General features: G+C 42.3%; 1 protein-coding gene across 8 annotated transcripts in view; it reads right to left on the bottom strand.

Moving 5' to 3' along the window:
• Positions 1-1,502: 1,502 nt before the first annotated feature.
• Positions 1,503-19,395, bottom strand: part of terf2ip (telomeric repeat binding factor 2, interacting protein) — a 24,755-nt gene continuing 6,862 nt past the window's right edge. Inside the window, exons 1-5 of one of the 8 annotated variants that reach the window (XM_060910783.1) lie at positions 14,367-17,926; positions 12,908-13,047; positions 9,691-10,617; positions 6,064-6,185; positions 1,533-2,295 (exon numbers count right to left, since the gene is read on the bottom strand). In XM_060910783.1, the coding sequence (XP_060766766.1) occupies positions 1,690-2,295; positions 6,064-6,185; positions 9,691-10,603 (1,641 nt within the window). In that variant the 5' untranslated portion in view covers positions 10,604-10,617; positions 12,908-13,047; positions 14,367-17,926 and the 3' untranslated portion in view covers positions 1,533-1,689. Of the gene's footprint in view, positions 2,296-6,063; positions 6,186-9,690; positions 10,618-12,907; positions 13,048-14,366; positions 17,928-19,395 lie in introns of those variants that run through there. The other 7 variants (XM_060910784.1, XM_060910785.1, XM_060910787.1 and 4 more) reach the window with 7 other exon arrangements.

The following is a 19,395-nucleotide window of genomic DNA, read 5'->3' as shown; positions in this document are numbered from 1 at the left end:
ATTGGCCTCTAAGCTAAGCAAACCATATCCCGGTGTAGCCTGGGCAGAGGATGGTGACAGTTCCTCCGTGGGATTCACACAAAGTGTCTTGGCTGCTTTCGTCCAGTTCGTGGAGCGGTAGCTGCTCATTGTGCATACATACACTCAAAGTTCAGCTGAGTTCCGTCCATTACAGAAAATTAAGGGGAGGGGGGAGTAATCCTAACGTTAGGCATATCCAGAAAAAATAAAGTCTCGGCGTTGACATCATTTCTTATTCCAAGAGGGCCGCAGGGTCCACGGAAGGCATCCCTCCCGCTGCACCTTCTCCGCTTCTCTCACCCGCAACATCCCACCTATAGCGAGACATCTCGTCCTCCATCTGTGCTCTTTCATCGACTTGTGGATGTATGTTGTACTCTGCCAGGAATGGAAGAGCCTCTTTGAGCGTAGGGTAGGTCTGATCCCCATTTTCCATGGTCAGTTTCAGTTGCGCTGGATAAAGGCACTTGGCTTTAATGGTCTTCTCCTTTAGTTGTTTGATGACCTTTCGCACTTGTGCTCTCTTCCTTTGCAATTCCGGAGAATAATCGTGGCCGAAGTATATTTGTTCGTCTTTGTATATTAGTTTTTGGCTCCATGCTTGTCGAAGGATCTCGTCTTTGACTGAGTAATCCACAAATCTGACGACTACAGATCTAGGCGTAGCATTGAGGTCTTTCGGCTTGGACGCCAGAGAACGGTGTGCTCTCTCGATTTGCATATTCACATCTGGCATTGGTTTGAGAACAGACTGAATCATCTCCTTGACAAATTTCTTAACATCTTTCCCCTTGCTACCCCCAGGCATCCGATAGATTCTCAAATTGTTACGTCTTGTTCTGTTTTGCAAACCTTCACATCTAGATGTTGGGTCCATCTCTCGGCGTAGCAGATAACGTATAGCTCTCTCGTATCTTCTCCCATTGTCTTCACTGGCACTTATACGCTCTTCTGCCTCTGTGGTTCTTTTCTCTAGCTTTGTCATTTCACCTTTCAGGTCTTCCATAGCTAATTCCAGCTTCTGAAGGGATAATTTGGTCTGATTATGTCCTTCCCGGTTTTCTGACCTTAGCTTTTCTAGCTCGGCTAATATTTTGGCTTCTGAGCTAGCGCTAGCGTTACCATCATGTTGATTCGGCTTCAAATGATCGTTCTTGTCTTTCAAAGCATCTTGTTTAGTCGTATTTGTGTTTCTAGAAGACGTTGGCATTGTCAATTCGTGACTCAATGCCGAGTTTTAATTATTTTGTTAGGTTATTCAGTATTTGGTTGGACGGAGCTCAACTTCTAGGTTGCTGCTTATTGCATGGCGTCACCGGAAGTTCTCGTTAGTAGGTTTTCATCGTTTATGTAAAAGGCAGAAAAAGTTCAGGGACGATGATGAAAATAAATTAGAATTTAATCCATATTTTCTGTAAAGATGCCACCACTTTGGGTGATAAAATATATTTTATTATCCTGTTTTCAAAAGTCATTAAAAGCATTGTATTGATATAAAAACATTTGTTCACAACAGATTCGAATGACAATATTAAATCATATAGGAGAAAATGTGGTTTATAGTAAATGACAATAGTTTAAAATAAAACAAAAAAAAGAGTAGCTCATGTTTTAGGCTGTGGAGGATTACTGCCATGACACAGCATTTTTTTTAACGCTATAAAAGTTTCATATGCCATTTTCTGCTTTCAGAAACGCTGCTCTCTTGGACACGCTCTCGGCTCCGTATTTCTCATGAAGCTTCTCACACTCGACAGAATCGGCTGAAAGAAGCATTTCGTCGTCGTGCCGAGTCCAGATGGGCCCGTGGACTTCCAGGTCATATCCTTCAAGCAAATACGACAGCGCCAGAGTGACATCGCCGCTGGCCTTTAACAGCGCTTTCATGACCTCAACCAATTCTTTCTTCGATTCCTGCATCAACCTAACTACATGTTGTTTTGTCTCTAACAGGCTCTGGGAGAGCGGATCTTCCTCTGACGGCTGGCTGAGCTCCTCCTCCTGGGACTCATGCTGAAAGAGGAACATGTGAGCGTTGGACATTATTTGTAGAGCGGCACTGCTGGGACCCGGGTCATCGTCCTCTAGCCCTGGGGTGCTCCTGTGGCTTTGGGCAGTTAGTTCAGGCTCTTCTGCGTCATTAGGATGCTCAGGATTCACTTCCTGTTCCTTTACAGCTCTTTCACGTGCCGCCCTGATCTGAGACTCATCATTATCTGAGGCAGTAAGGAATGATTCCTGACTCAGAGGCTGGTCGTCTTGACTTATATCAGTCTGGAAAATAAAATAATTTTATGTGGCAAGATTAGTCTGTGCATGCAAGACGATCCAGGAATACCTCAGAACTACAAACGTTTTGAAGGAAGAGTGGCTGAAAAGAAAAGAAAATAATCCGAAATGACTTGACACAAAGCATTTGAAAGCTGTGATATCTGCAAAACCAAGCGTTACTAAGTTATGCCTATTAGGGTGTCCATACATTTACACATGCCACAATTAATATTTTCATCATATAGAACGTAACTACGCATTCACATTTGTCGAAGAATAGTTAGTGGTAGTCTTTACGGCTTAAATTTCCAATGGCAGAGATGCCTACCCCAAATTTTGAATTTCAGTATTCTTGAAAACATTTTTCAGTATTTTGGAATGACTTTCAGTAACATTAATTTATGCACATTTCCATTATAAAGAGGTGTATATACCAATATGTTTAACATTTAAATTATTAAAAAGTACTGTTTTGTGTGAATTGAATAAACAAAACACGAGCAGCCATCTCAATTGAATTTCCACTCAACAAATTTCTACAGCATACAATTTCTCACATTTTTATAAATACAATAGTGTTCCCTGTTTGCAGACATTACGGTTGACTACCAATCATTGGTATTGAATGTAACTCCTCAAAAGTATTATATTATATTGCCTGGCAAAATGTTCTACCTGTTAACGGATTCTAATAAAATTTTTAAAAATTTCTTATTTCATGCCAAAGAGAGTCCGACATTGTTGTCTTAATGTCCCAATATATAAACAGGGATGAGAATGAAAAATATTTAAAAAGTCTGAAAAAACCAGAGCAGGGCCCATGGCCCGGGGCCCAAATATTTAAAAAGTCTGAAAAAACCAGGGCGGGGCCCATGACCCGGGGGTCGGGGCCCATGGCCCAGGGGTCGGGGCCCATGGCCCGGGGGGCAGGGCCCAGGGGTTCCAGGGGCTAATGATTTTTGGCCATTTATTTATTTATTTTCTTTATTATTAGACAGGGAGATTATTATTAGGGCGGCACGGTGGTGTAGTGGTTAGCGCTGTCGCCTCACAGCAAGAAGGTCCTGGGTTCAAGCCCCGGGGCCGGCGAGGGCCTTTCTGTGCGGAGTTTGCATGTTCTCCCCGTGTCTGCGTGGGTTTCCTCCAGGTGCTCCGGTTTCCCCCACAGTCCAAAGACATGCAGGTTAGGTTAACTGGTGACTCTAAATTGAGCGTAGGTGTGAATGTGAGTGTGAATGGTTGTCTGTGTCTATGTGTCAGCCCTGTGATGACCTGGCGACTTGTCCAGGGTGTACCCCGCCTTTCGCCCATAGTCAGCTGGGATAGGCTCCAGCTTGCCTGCGACCCTGTAGAAGGATAAAGCGGCTAGAGATAATGAGATGAGATGAGATTATTATTAGACAGGGAGATTATTATTAGACAGGGAGATTATTATTATTAGACAGGGAGATTATTATTATTAGACAGGGAGATTATTATTATTAGATAGGGAGATTATTATTATTAGATAGGGAGATTATTATTATTAGATAGGGAGATTATTATTAGACAGGGAGATTATTATTATTAGACAGGGAGATTATTATTAGACAGGGAGATTATTATTAGACAGGGAGATTATTATTATTAGATAGGGAGATTATTATTAGACAGGGAGATTATTATTAGACAGGGAGATTATTATTATTAGACAGGGAGATGATTATTATTAGACAGGGAGATTATTATTAGACAGGGAGATTATTATTATTAGACAGGGAGATTATTATTATTAGACAGGGAGATTATTATTAGACAGGGAGATTATTATTATTAGATAGGGAGATTATTATTAGACAGGGAGATTATTATTATTAGACAGGGAGATTATTATTATTAGACAGGGAGATTATTATTATTAGATAGGGAGATTATTATTAGACAGGGAGATTATTATTAGACAGGGAGATTATTATTATTAGACAGGGAGATTATTATTATTAGACAGAGAGATTATTATTATTAGACAGAGATTATTATTAGACAGGGAGATTATTATTATTAGACAGGGAGATTATTATTATTAGACAGGGAGATTATTATTAGACAGGGAGATTATTATTATTAGACAGGGAGATTATTATTATTAGACAGGGAGATTATTATTAGACAGGGAGATTATTATTAGACAGGGAGATTATTATTATTAGACAGGGAGATTATTATTATTAGATAGGGAGATTATTATTAGACAGGGAGATTATTATTAGACAGGGATATTATTATTATTAGATAGGGAGATTCTTTTGTGTAATCTGAGTTGAAGTGGGTTTTGTACTTTGGTTTTTTGGGGCGCGCGCGCGCTCTCTCTGCCATGCCGATCCTGTAGGCTGCACTGACTCAGCTGAAAACTCCGGTCCTCGAGAAAAGAAATAAAAGCCCGCCCACACTGAAAGCTGATTGGCTTATTTTGCTGAGTAACCCAATCAGGATGCTCTTTGTCTGGCATGCGCTACATGAACAAGCACACAGGCAGTGTTGCCACATTGGGCGGTTTTAAGTGCATTTTGGCGGGTTTGGAACATATTTTGGGATGGAAAACGTTAGCAGTATCTGGCAACACTGCACACAGTCTCCCTCGCGCGCGCACATTCTAAGATGCGTGATGCAGACCTTAATGTTGCGCGCGCACGCTCAAAAACGATCATTTTGGTCTGAAAAAGTCGGAAATCCGCCGATCGGCGGAAAATTCTCATCCCTGTATAAATGCTTCAGAAGAGACATTGAATAAAATGACATTTATAATTGTATTTAAAACAGTGGAATGATCAATTTTTTGCCACAATCCCAACACCACTAATCATAAAATTCTGTTTTTGATCATACTACATGTACATTTGCACTTGCAACACTGAAAAGACTTTGAATTAAAGAAGTACAGCCAGTGTTTGATATTTCAGTGAATAAAAATCATACATGTAAAAAGAAACTGAATAAGTTTAACTCACATTTCATGGCACTAATTGGCAAGTTCAACTCCAAGCACAGGTCAACCATCACCGCTTCAGCACGTGTCACGTTCCGTGTCTTTTCATCCACAGATTTCGTAAAAAACTGTTGGATACCCCCAGATTTACTTTCCGCCTGACTCGCCATTTCAGCATGCTCCATATGTTTTTTGTAGTTGACATGCCGCCTGCAGTCATTGCGACCACCATGAGTGATGTTAATGTCAGTTCTACACAGTTTGCAGTGCGCGTATTCATTGCCCTTTTGACTGGGTGTAATGCACGGCCATTCTACCGTATATCGTGGGAGGAACACCTGAGACCTGTGTTTCAATTGTCCCGATACTGAGCATTTCATTTCCACTATTGAGAAGCAGCACCATGCGTGTGTGATGTCGAGTGAAAATAGCGCAAACAAATGTGCAGTATCTGCGCATGTCACGCACAGCATGTGCGGTATCTGCGCATGTCACACATAGCATGTGTGGTTGTCGTAAAAATAAATAGTCGTGAATCGCGCATGGATTGAAAAAGTCGCTTGGACATTTAAAAACAACTCACTGGAATTTTTTAAGACTTTATAATAATTCCGTACAGAACAACACTGTTTGCCGTAACATCATAGTTACGTAACTTTTCCGTACAAAATACGGCCAATCCGTACTAGTAGGCATCTCTGCAATGGTTACGAGGGGCGCCAAAACTTTTTCCATCCAACTGTAGATTTAGAAAACCTTGAATTATATCTCTATTTTTTTTTAAAAACAGAAGTAAAAGGCTGTACCGCTTGAGAGGCTTCAAATTCTCTGGCAGCTCTCTCGAGTATCCCGAGCTTCCTCCCAGAGGGTGCCGAGGGCTTGCTAGTGTTTTGCTTCTCGCTGGAAGTCGATGCCTGATCGTTTGGTCCTGAATGAAACAAAAAACGATGTGATAATGCAACATGAATAAATGTAGAAGGCAAAAATGAAAGGAAAGCAGTAAATCTGAGTAAATCAGTGGATGTTTATGCAAAAATTTCTCAGGCTTTATACAGAGACAGGTGACAAAATGACAGGAGAAAAAAAAACAACAGTGACTCCGTTACGCTGTGAGGAGATTTCTCTCACGTCTGTCTCATCCGAAGGCCCTGGTCCCACTACAGCTCGCGAAGGGCTTAATTTGCGAATACTTGTCGATGAAAAATCACCACCAATTGCGTGATGCACGGTGAATGTTCTCTGAGCTTCACGAGTTGTGTTTATTGAGTGTCTCCGCCTCGTGATTGGCCAAAAACATCATGAAACATTTCAGTGCACACGTCAAAACATGGTGGCGATGTTTTCATCAGCAAACTAAGCGACGAATACTCGTAGGTGGGTTTGGGAATACTTTCCGAAGCTCGCTGAAGCACTGCCACCAATTGTGTCATTTTCATCAATAACCCGTCACGAGCTGGAGTGTGATTGGAGCCGAAAATGTTTATTATTATATTATTTAACAAAGGAAGTCAACTGTATTAGCTCCATACACTCAGCAGAGGCACCAATGATCTCTGCAACATAATTTTCCTGCTTAGTGTTGGTTCTCGATATATTTAATGAACGAGACCATCAATGAAGGTGCAGCTCACTCTGGCCCCGTCTAGTCCAGAAGGAACGATCTAAAGTGGGCCACCTTACGCAATAAATGCTGCAAGCTATATACACTATATCCTCCCTAGGAATACCGACCTATTTGCCAGAAAGAATCCAAAACGGCAAGGAATTGACCGAGAAGAATCGATTTTTGTTGAACGGCTCATTAAGGCTTAATTAGTCCATAACTTCATAAATAACTGTAATTAAAAGAGAACTGAAAGCAAATTTTTTTATCAAAATTCTATTTCTCTCATTTTATTAAATATAGGAATGCATTTTTGTCGCTGCTATAGCAAGTTATGAGTGTTTGAAATACACTATGTCAGGGGTTTTCAAAGTGTGGGAGAGTCAGCCCCCCCTCACAGAGCAAATAAACAACAGCGCCCCCCCCTTACAATTTTTGTTGCTATACTTAATGTTCCATTCGTATTTTTAAAAAAAAAGGTTGTTGTACACATTTTAATTTTTTTCTTTTACACATTTTAAACATCTGTGCTTTTTTTAAAACCTCTTTTTTACGCATTTTAAACATCTGTGCTTTTTTAAAACCTTTTTTTTTACACATTTTAAACATCTGTGCTTTTTAAAACCTCTTTTTTTACACATTTTAAACATCTGTACTTTTTTAAAACCTCTTTTTTACACATTTTAAACATCTGTGCTTTTTAAAACCTCTTTTTTACACATTTTAAACATCTGTGCTTTAAAATCTCCTTTTTTACACATTTTAAACATCTGTGCTTTTTGAAAACCTCTTTTTTACACATTTTAAACATCTGTGCTATTTAAAACCTCTTTTTTACACATTTTAAACATCTGTGCTTTTTAAAACCTTTTTACACATTTTAAACATCTGTGCTTTTTTAAAACCTCTTTTTTTACACATTTTAAACATCTGTACTTTTTTAAAACCTCTTTTTTACACATTTTAAACATCTGTGCTTTAAAACCTCCTTTTTTACACATTTTAAACATCTGTGCTTTTTTAAAACCTCTTTTTTACACATTTTAAACATCTGTGCTTTTTAAAACCTCTTTTTTACACATTTTAAACATCTGTGCTTTTTTAAAACCTCTTTTTTACACATTTTAAACGTCTGTACTTTTTTAAAAACATCTTTTTTACACATTTTAAACATCTGTGCTGTTTAAAACCTCTTTTTTACACATTTTAAACATCTGTGCTTTTTTAAAACCTCCTTTTTTTACATATTTTAAACATCTGTGCTTTTTAAAACCTCCTTTTTTTACATATTTTAAACATCTGTGCTTTTTAAAAACATCCTTTTTTTACACATTTTAAACATCTGTACTTTTTAAAACCTCTTTTTTACACATTTTAAACATCTGTGCTTTTTAAAACTAACTTTTTTTTTACACATTTTAAACATCTGTGCTTTTTTTTAAAAAACATCTTGTTTTACACATTTTAAACATCTCATAGCATCGTTAGCTAGCACCTCTTGGCAGACAACACACTGTGGCAGTGGAGCATCTTCAGATCCAGTCCATGAAAATCCAAACTTTAAATAATCGTGGTCATACTTCCTTCTTTTTTTGCTTGGCCCGGACTCTGTCTCCTCACTCACTGTAGCTTTAGGTACTAAAAATCGATCCATTTTGTCTCTGGCAAAGGCTAGCTGAAGTTCGCTAAATGTCCGCAATAATAACTTATTCTGGTTTATTTTTCCTCACGTTGCGCCCCCCCTGAAGAACTCTGGCACCCCCTAGGGGAGGCGCGCCCCACACTTTGAAAAGCCCTGCGCTACGTAATATATCAGTCCATATGTCAAAGCAATGGCCGTAAACGAGATTCGTTGAGACCTGTGCGAGACATCGTAGGACGGAAGTAAAACGTACAGCAGAGATCGACATCTGCCAACGTTGTCAAAAACGTGCGCGCTCTCTTTCGAATGCTGACGTAATCAAGCCGGAAGTTTTGTTTGTTTTGATAGCAATCAGGAAAGTTTGAAAAAAGTCGGCAGTAATCGTCATTTAAACTCGTTTTTGTGCAATATTTCGTTTGGAAAACAGTTTTCAAAATGGCGGCACTGACACCTGGCTGATACTTCTTCACGTTTCGAAGTCTCGCGCAAGTCTCGTGAAGATCACGCAGATAACCGGCGCCTGCTGTGGACCAAACGAACTAAATTCAACATGGCTAAAAACCGAATAGGCCGATAAATATAATATTTAATTGTAATTAGTTGCCAATACGAGTCACGATATAAGGTTACTAAAACCGAAAACGTAATTGAATAACACGTTAATTAAGAAATAAAGCAAGTTTAAAAATGACTTCAGCTCTCCTTTAAGCAAATCTGGGTAGAAGTTATACGCACCCTAGGTCCCCCTACCTTCAGACCAGAAAGAATCAAAATCGGTGAAGAATTGAAGGAGAAGAAGAAGTGATTTGTGTGGAAAATGCTCGTTAGGGATTGATTAATTTCTCCATATCTTCATTACTAATTGCAGTTATGCAAATTTGCATAGCAGCCATATGCACCCCAGGCAGACCTACCTTCCTGCCAAAAAGAATAAAAATCGGTGAAGAATTGAGAGAGAAGAAGCGATTTTCATGAAATGTGAATGACGCTGGATGGACACCGGACAACACATGATGGCATAAACTCATCACCTGTCGGCCGGATGAAACCATGGTTAGGTTTTTTTTCCCATTTTTGTCCAACTCAAGTTACGAGGGGAACGGAACAAACATCGGACCGCACGTGGTGTCGGATTGGTCCGAGGGATCGTTCTACAATCTTAATCAAAACGTCGGCGTACTACATTACCAGATGCCGTGTCCTCCGCTGGTGAGTCCATGTCCATTCCCATTCTGGCTCTTTTGGGTGAAACTTCAGGCTGCTGTTGCTCTTTCTCCGGCGCTGACTCGTCACCATCAGTCTCTTTCCTCGCTTCGCCCGTCTGCCTCTTATCTGAGGCCGGATCTTGAGGACTGCCGATTTCTTCAGGTGAAACCTGGCGCTCTGGTTGTTCTCTTGTCCCGTCCTCATGCTCGTGGCCGATCTGTGTGGCGTCCAAATCGGAAGGCGAACTCAAAACCATCTCCGCTTTCTTTCTGGGTGTTTTCTTTGGCGTAGGTTGAGACGTATTATCCTCAGAAGAGGAGCTTTCTTTCAGCGGGATAACTTTCTTTTTGTTCACAGGGGATTTCTGTTCCAGTTTATGCTGCAGGTGCTTTAGAAAGCGGTCCCTCATGGACTGCCAGCTGTGACTGGTGATGCACTGACGCTCCATCTGCTGCCAGATCCGGTTGCCTTTTGCTTCTTTCTGATGTTTGGCGATGAAATTCAAGATGGCCGTGTCGTCTTCAAGAGAGTAACTCATGCGTCCCGTATCTTGGCGTTTCCGTGACGTGGACCTTGTCTGGACGGCCTGGAAATTGCTGAACCTGTAGTTTTCGATGTCTAACTGCTGGTTCTGAGCCACACAGTCGTGAATGTACTGAGTGGAGATGTAAAAATGGCTGGCATCTTCGACAGCGGCCGTGATGTCACCGGGATCCGCTAATAAAATGGCGTTCGGCTCCTGGGTTCGGCAGAGGACGCCTCCACCGTTCGATATTAAAGGCTGAAGCTGCACTTTGGTGGGACCAGGTCTGATAAAGAAGCGCATGGGTTCACCTTTAACGTTCAGGAATAAGACTGGTGATGTGGCGGAAGATTCCTTTTTATTAAGTGACATCGTTCACGTCGGACCTGAAATAAAGAGGATTTGTAACTGTGATTAAGAATTACAGAGTTTACAGTGATATGTTAAAATACGATGAAAATGTAATAAAGACTTTCATCTTTCAACATTATCAGTTGCGCACACTGACTGGCCACTTTAATAGGAACTTGTTCTTGATTCTAAGCTTCCTGTTCTTGGCTGGCAGGACTGGAACCCAGCGTGCTCTTCTGCTGTTGCATGCTGAGATGCTTTTCTGCTCACCACGGTTGTAAAGAGTTGCTATGAGTTACTAGATCCTTCCTGGCAAAAAAAGCTCAAACCAATCTGGTCATTTTCCTCTGAGCTCTCTTATCAACAAGGCGTTTCCTCCCGCAGAACTGTCGCTCGCTCACTCAGTGGTTTTTTTGTTTTTTGCACCAATCTATCTGGGTAAACTCTCGAGACTGTTGTGTGTGAAAACCCCAGGAGATCAGCAGCTTCTGAAATACTCAAACCAGTCCATCTGGCTCAAACCAACACCCACAGTGCCACAGTGAAAGTCAGTCACACTTGGAGATCACAATTTTTCCCGTTCTGATGTTTGAACTGCATCTGAACGTTAACTGAAGCTCTTGATTTGTATCTGTAGGATTTGATGCACTGGGCTTATTTTGTCTTGCCATGGCTACGCCGTACTAGCCTAGTAAACTAGACCCACCCGCCTAGCGGCCAAAAATATTTTTGCCTAGCGAGTGGGTCTAGCCTCGCACCATATCAACAAAACACCCCGGGCATCAAATCGTGCCCGCCAATCACAACGCAAGGTTTTTGTTTGGATTCTTTGGCCAGGCTTTTGCAGGAGTGACGACAAGGCTGCACGACGCTGGAGAAAGCACAACAGGAAAGATGGCTATGGCTAGTGAACAGCGCGCGTTTGACTCCGCTTTGGAATCAGTTTTAGAAGAATTAGACTTGGAGTTTTCGTTGAACCATGAGCAGGAAGAGGCTCTCCGCTCATTCCTTTTCAAGAAGGACGTTTTCGCTGTTTTGCCGACCGGCTATGGCAAAAGTCTGATCTACCAGCTGGCTCCGCTCGTAGCCAAAAGGATGGGGCTAGTTTGTGCAGTACGAAGAATTAATAAACAGCTTTGAAACATTACTTTTTGATTGTTTCTTATTTTCCCGTTATTTTACATTTAAGGGAAATTATTTCACCAAACACCACTAAATAAAAACTCTCAAAAACAGTTTAAGCAAACCCTTGAAAAACACTTGGAAAAAAATAAGAGTGTATGTTAAGTATGTGGTACAGACTCCAAACTTGTGATCATTATCTCCAAACTTCTTAATATCTAGAACCTGTTTATTAATTAATACGCATTTTGAAAAATTATTTATTTCAAGGTCTCCCCCACTGCTTTCTGTCGCTCTGACTACGTCACAGTCACTGTTGCGCTGATTGGTCAGAGCGTTGGCCTATACGCACAGAGACAGTTTGAAAGACAGCGGTTTGTTCCTCCCACACCCGTCGGAAATGTCTACGGATCGAGGCCAGACTAAATATTCACATTTAGTCTGGCTTGCCAGGCTAACGCCGTACTGCAGTCGTGAAAATTGTACACACTGCCGTCATTGCCGTAAGGTCATACGTCGCTATAGAGGATGTGCAGTCACGCGACCCATCCGTGTCTACTCCGCCATACTGGACGGCTTCAGGATTGTTTACCTTGCGCGAGCGTAATGGATCCAGGGAGTAATCCCCAAGAAAATTCGGAAAATACCCCATCTACATCGCGCAATAACTTCTCCAAGTTTGTTCAGCATCTTGAAGGTGACGTGAGGCAGCGATACGTGGAAAAGTGTTCCAGGTTGGGGATTGCAGATCCGTACAACTTGCCACAATCCTTGTTCAGGGAAATTCGGAGCTACGGTGCCGGCGATTTGCCCGATCTGGCCTACCACGACATTTACAATTTTCTTGTTAATCGTGAATTGTGTTACACTGGCAAAGCCCTCAAAGCTTACAAGAGCCTGGAAGCTTATAAATATTTTGTTGCGGGATGGGTATCCCAACTATACCTCTGGAAGGTTCCGAGGAAGAATGTCTACTTGATAACCTCACGGGTAAGTGGCATTAAGACGTTTATCATAAATAGACTATGCAGGACGTTTTATCGTAAGAATGTTCGAAATCTAAACTCGGTTCCAGATAACGACAGGGTTGTAAATATGTATGTTTTTGTCTGAAAAAAAAAAAATCACAAATCACCGCTATCTTTATCTGTACAGAATTATTATTCAATATCAGATATAAATGTATTAGAAGATTACACCTACCTGATATGAAGTGTTCACTACAAATTCGGCTGGTAGAACTGGGGTACCAGTTTTCTCTTCGCACAGTGGACACCCATTTTGCGCGTCTCTCCTCGTCTGCGGGGAATCTATAAAATGACGGGCCCTCCTTTTGGCCCTGTCTATTGGTACAACCAAATGCTGAACAAGATATAACCATTCTCGAAAGATCTACTCCCACACACTTGATAATTAGAACGGGTTCGTCTAAGTTCTATGCGCGGCCTTGCTGTCCAAGATGGCGGATAAACAAATATCACGTGACCTCGTGACGTCACGTGCACGCTCTCTATAGACCCTTTTCAGTCACGTGACCTTCGTAAACGCGACCACCATTTTGGACATGTAGCGGACTTCGGCTCGAATTGGTTTGAATGCGAGGAAGGCGACAAACGGAGAACATACAAGAAAAAGGAGCGAGATGCAGAAAACACCTTCGCTATCCAGCGACGTAGGGCATTTACAGGGCGAGCAGAGGGAGAAATAACAACAGTAACGACACATTAGCAACGCCGTACAGAAATAACAGTTTATGGCACAGACCCTTTCGGTTCTCGCTCATCTAGCTGCTACAATGACTGCTTAGACTGCAACAATAATACCTAACACACATTTAAGTATCTGTCGTAAAGACGTGAAACTCATCGAGTGACGAGTGTGTTCATTGATAAGCTAACACAATCTAAAAGTAGACATACCATCACACTGCCCTGGCGCTGTGTACAGTTTACCTTCTATGGCTTGTGCACTCACTATTTGCCATTACTTTCTCCAACCGTTGTTACAGATTACAGGGAACGGCCTGGATTTAAGAGACAAATACATGTTCCTCTTGTTTTGAACCCTTATTTGTAGGCAGTGCTTAATTTGTAAAGTGGGAGGTCCCGGAGCGCAGAGGATGAGCGGCTCCGGTGCGGAAAAAAAGAGTGGGGGAGGGGGGCGCGGCGCTGCGCTTCTGGGCATGTTTTGTAATAACACTGCAAATTAAGTTCATCTGCAGATATTTTGTGGATGTCGTTTCATGAGAGAAATCACCAACAAGACAGATATCAAAATCAGACATTAACACTAAATAAACTTGCATTTTTTTATTTAATTATTTGGGTTTTTTTATTTTTTTTTTTTGTTACATAGTCAAAAGAGGTGTCGGATCACCGGATCCAGTGTAAATAGCTGCCGGAGCCAACGCCCGAGGTTGCGGAGCGCGCTCCGGCTTGCTCCCCCTCAAATTAAGCGCTGTTTGTAGAACACTGCCTCTGATCTGTCCTACAGTCTACCAACAGCAAAGGAACACAACGTAGCTAATGTCGTTAGCTAATCGCTACTACAGAAGAACAAAGAGGTTACAATGGGTTATTTTAGCCTATTTGGTTACACACTCGCCGCCACAGAATGTTAACAGCAATGTAATGCCTTTTCTGGCTAATTTTATTCGTCTTACCTCCAACAAAGTGGTCACTGCACAAGCGCTGGTATGCCGAGGGCTGCCAATCTTTCCTGTTTATGTCCGCCATCCATCTACAGGGATCCGATAAAATGATAACCCTTGCCTTGTTTGTTGATGGTTACTACATCCAGGTGCACAACAATATAGTGGCATGATGGAAGTCTTGCTGAAAATAAACACTTTCTTTGCTGCCGTTCCTCAATGCTGGCTGTGGTAAACTACTGGTAGTACACGTCCAAAATGGCGGCCGCGTTTGTCGTGACGTCACGTGAAAAGGGTTCATAGTCACCCAACCAGTCTCAACCACGGAGGCTACTGCTGCCCAGCCGTCGTTACCAGCGGTGCTTCCTTCTCTACCGTCACGGCTACCATGGCTTCATTTGCATATTTACTCCGCCCACATTTATGCGACAGATCACCTCCGAAATCTGCCGGAATGGCCACGGTAGCCCCAGCCATGGTTCTCTTGGATCAACCAACTATGTGTGACCTTAGCTTTAGCCATTTCTTTAGCAACTCACACAATGCCATAACGGGTTGCGAAAGCATATTTTTTGGCATCACTAATTGTTATAATTTGTTTGAAACGAGAAAGCTAAATTCTACAAGCCGCTAACTCTTGATTTGACGGTCATTACTAGAAAAATGATTGGGAAAAGCTCACAGGCGCGTATGCTCGAAAGTTAATTTTTTGTTTATATCCGTTTTATAATGTGATGTAAAACGCTTTTGAGTTTAAGCTTTGAGAAAAAAAAAAACATGAAGTCAGAAATTTGTAATTATAATTCAGATATGACAAACTCTTGTAAACAGGACAACACTGATGTAAATTACGACTTTTAAATAACGTAACAGTATACTGAAGAATTCTTGAATCTGACTGGTCTGAAGGTGTTGATTAGTTTTCGAGAATAGCAGCTCTGACAGGGTCCTGCTCTAATCCAAATTACAGGCTGATATTAGGGCCCATTTACACGAGGACACTGTCGGGTAAAAACGACTAAATATTTTATCGGAAGTGCCTTTCGTCTACACGGGGACGGCGTTTCCGAGGCTGAAAAACGGAAAAAATTGAAAATGCCTTCCAGAGTGGATAAGTTAAAAACAGCCCCCGTTGCATATCCGTCTAAACTACCCAATACGCCAAACTCTGCTCGGATTGCTCACGTCGGGTACGCGTTTACGTCATACACATGTCATATACTGTACATGCCAGCCCGGGAAGTAAGAAAGTAAGTAAAAAAGTAAGAGCATGTCTGATTACATCGATCCAACGGACCTTCAAGCTGCTCTGGCAGCTTTAATAAACGTCCAGGAGTCCTTCGAACATCTATACCGAATCTGCACATATACCGTTAATGAACAGAGGCGGGTATAGTATGCGCTTACTTTTTTACTTACTTTCTTACTTACCATAGCAGTCAAAGTTTTCGCGGCGCAGATGTGCAGATCAGACAAGACGGAAGACGTTGCGCATGCGTGCAGACATAGCGGAGGTCTTTCACAGCACCACCTAGCCGCCTGGCATGCACATCCAATTGAATTCCACACATTTATGCGTCGCCGTATAGACGCAGGTTTCCTCCTTGAAAACGGTCGTGTAGACGCGGAAAAAAGTGAGAACGAAAACGGACTTTTGCGTTTTTGTTTCAGACCGTCCCCGTGTAAAGTGGGCCTTAATATGGATTGTTTTTGCAGTTACTATCGTACACCATATTTTTTTTTTTAAAAAGTGTAGTAATCATCAATATGGTAATATTTTCCAAAATATTTTCCGTGAGGAGATTTTTTTTAAGCGTTTTTGGAATTAGTTTCCTTTGTAACAGTCAGAGAGAAAGCTGGAACTTTAATCAGGAATGAGAGTGCATGTTGAGAAAAAAATCTGAAAAGTAGCGGGGGGGGTCGGGGGGCCAGGGGCAACGCCCCGGTGGGGCACCCAACAACCATTCATTTTAGCAATGAAATACATGTATTTTTCTAGAAGTTAATATCCTAATTCAACATGCCATCAACTGAAACTTGTGTATCATGACAAGTGTTCTTTCTTAAATATCATATCCCACCTTGTTTGACTTTTTCAGCACGTTCAGTGCAACCTTTTAGGTTTTCTAACAATATACCCATAAATGAAATGTTTCAAACAAAAAGTTTTGACTTATACCTGCTGGTGAGATACCCTGTCTGATACCGGCACGACGGGCTTCACGGACGAAGTCGTTGAAGCTGAGCCTGTGGTGGTGATCGCAGCAGTACCCGTCGCCAGCGGGTTGCTCGTGCCTGGCTCCGTGGGTGTAGCTGAACTTGAAGTATGCTTAAAGCCTCGGTCACAACCGGCCGTACGTGCTCCTACGCCCGGTCTACGTGCAAAAAACGCAAGAAACACACGGAGGGCGCGCGTGTGACGTGCTCATTTTCAAGCCGTAGACTGGCCGCAGAGGTTCTTTGTCATGTCAAACAAACTCTACGGGCGCTTACGTTTTTTTCAGGTTGCAAGACAAACTTACGGCCGCGTGTGTCTTCCGTACGGCCGACGTGCGTCTTTCGTACGATTTGCTGGTGTCAGGTTTGGGCAAAATGTCAATTTTTTTCGTACGTCGCACTTGTGGACTCCGTATGTGTGCCGTGCGCCCCACATATGTGATTAGTGCGGCCAACGCACGTTCAGATATTTCGTACGTCATCCATGCATGTCGAGTACGTCGGCCGTGCATTGGCCGTACGGCGAGAGGGCGTCAATCGCACGAAAACTCGGGTATATAAAGCTGCAGGGGTGCCTACGGCCATTTGTACACGTAGGCTTTAATTGAGAGAAAATCCAATTTCATTTCATTGCTTCAATACGCCGAAGGCAAAAGGGAAGAGGAGGATAGAAAAGGGTGTCGGAGACGGAGGAGAGAGAGGGGGTGACAGAGAGGGAGGAGAGAGAGAGGACAAGGAGCAGTGAGGAGGAGGATGAAGACCACGACAGTGGCCAGCAGGCCAGGAGTTTGTCGTACTCTTTCGGCGTAGCAGACGAGGAGAGTTTGGTAGATTTTTTCCGTGCCAACCCTTGTTTCTACGACAAGACTTTGGACCTGTACAGCAACGCCATCCACAAACGGAAACTGACACAGGGCACTGCTACTGAACTACACGCAACTGGTGAGTATTGACCTACTAAATACTAATTATGGTGCTGTTTTGGCATTTTCTTAGTAAAAATCCAACGTCGTTGGTACGCACAACGTACAGATCGTGCGCAGTTCTTGCAACCTTCATACGAAGCCTGCATGGAACGCACGGTCAGTACGATTAGTGCACGTTTGAAGGACATTGGTCTTACAACTACGTGCGTTGGCTGTACGAATGAAGCGACAGCCGGAGGTCCGAGCAGCCTCAGATTTCGTGCGTGGTACGCACGTTCGACTTCCAGGTTGTACGTTGGGTGCGCGGTGATCTTACCCCTTCATGGTCACCACAACTACGTTCTCCACGAACAAAAAAAAAAAAACGCAGCGATTTTGGAAACGCCAAAAATCACGCGGCCAAAAAAAATCGTACGTCCAGTTGTGACCGAGGCTTAAAGGAACAGTCCACCGTACTTCCATAATGAAATATGCTCTTATCTGAATTGAGACGAGCTGCTCCGTACCTCTCCGAGCTTTGCGCGACCTCCCAGTCAGTCAGACGCGCTGTCACTCCTGTTAGCAATGTAGCTAGGCTCAGTATGGCCAATGGTATTTTTTGGGGCTGTAGTTAGATGCGACCAAACTCTTCCGCGTTTTTCCTGTTTACATAGGTTTATATGACCAGTGATGTGAAACAAGTTCAGTTACACAAATTGAAACGTAGCGATTTTCTATGCTATGGAAAGTCCGCACTATAACGACAGGCGTACTAATGCTGCGTTCATGTGCTATGGGAAGATGATATTTTCCAGTTGGGAAGTGGTGTTTACCAGTGTGTTGTGTTCACATGCTTTTGTTGTTGTTGACAAATTAAAGATGGTGGACCAGATTCAAGTTAGCAATAGTTAGTTAGCTATCGTTAGCAATAGCGTCTGCTCTGGATAGGTAAAAACAAACCATAACAACACATTTTTAAAGGAAACGGATTTCTAACGTATTATATTACACTTGTTAATGACGCAAAATTGCATAGACACCAAAAACTACCCGCTAGTACTAGTAAAAAAAAACTTTAGTAGCGTACAATGCTTAGCATTCAAGTGTCTTGTACCGCTCGCCGCCATGTTGAAAAGGTTAAAGTTCATCTCATCTCGGCAACTAAGGTATTAGGCAGAGACCCGTCCACCCGTAAATTTGACGGGCAATTGCCGATTTCAACGGGCAAGTATACACACAGACGGATACTGAAACGGACAATAATGCCGAAAATTTTCGCACATGAATACTCCCACATGTCATCCGATAAATCCAGTTATGTTCCGCCCACACACGGACTGGCCATCGGGAGTAGCGGGAGTTTTCCCGGTGGGCTGGTGGTTCAGCGTGGGCCGGCGGAGAAAAAAAAAAAAAAAAACAGTTGCGCGCTGGCCTTTAATATGATAAGCAATGTTAACAGTTTCTTTAACAAACTGTTAACATTGCTTATTACAGTTGCGCGCTGGCCTTTAATATGATAAGCAATGTTAACAGTTTGTTAAAGAAACTGTTAACATTGCTTATCATATTAAAGGCCAGCGCGCAACTGTTTTTTTTTTTTTTTTTTCTCCGCTGGCCCACACTGAACCACCGGCCCACTGGGAAAACTCCCGCTACTCCCGATGGCCAGTCCGTGTGTGGTTCCGCCATCATTTACAAATCGTAAGAAACACAGTTTAATACGAAAAATACTGAAAACTTGAAATGAAAAATCAGAATATTTCATCGTTTCCGCCATTTTGGCCCGCACTGAATCTTGTAACATGCGGACTGAATAAATCGCGAATTCTGATTGGTCGAAAATTGCCAAACACCCTGCGTTGTAGTTTCCTCTTTCTTGGCGGGAGAACCGCATTTTTTTTTGCTGACTCACTCTTCTG

This window comes from Neoarius graeffei, chromosome 26 (assembly GCF_027579695.1).
Source record: "Neoarius graeffei isolate fNeoGra1 chromosome 26, fNeoGra1.pri, whole genome shotgun sequence".
Taxonomy (NCBI): domain Eukaryota; kingdom Metazoa; phylum Chordata; class Actinopteri; order Siluriformes; family Ariidae; genus Neoarius; species Neoarius graeffei.
Note: the sequence above shows the minus strand (reverse complement) of the source record. Positions and strands in the feature narration are given on the sequence as shown.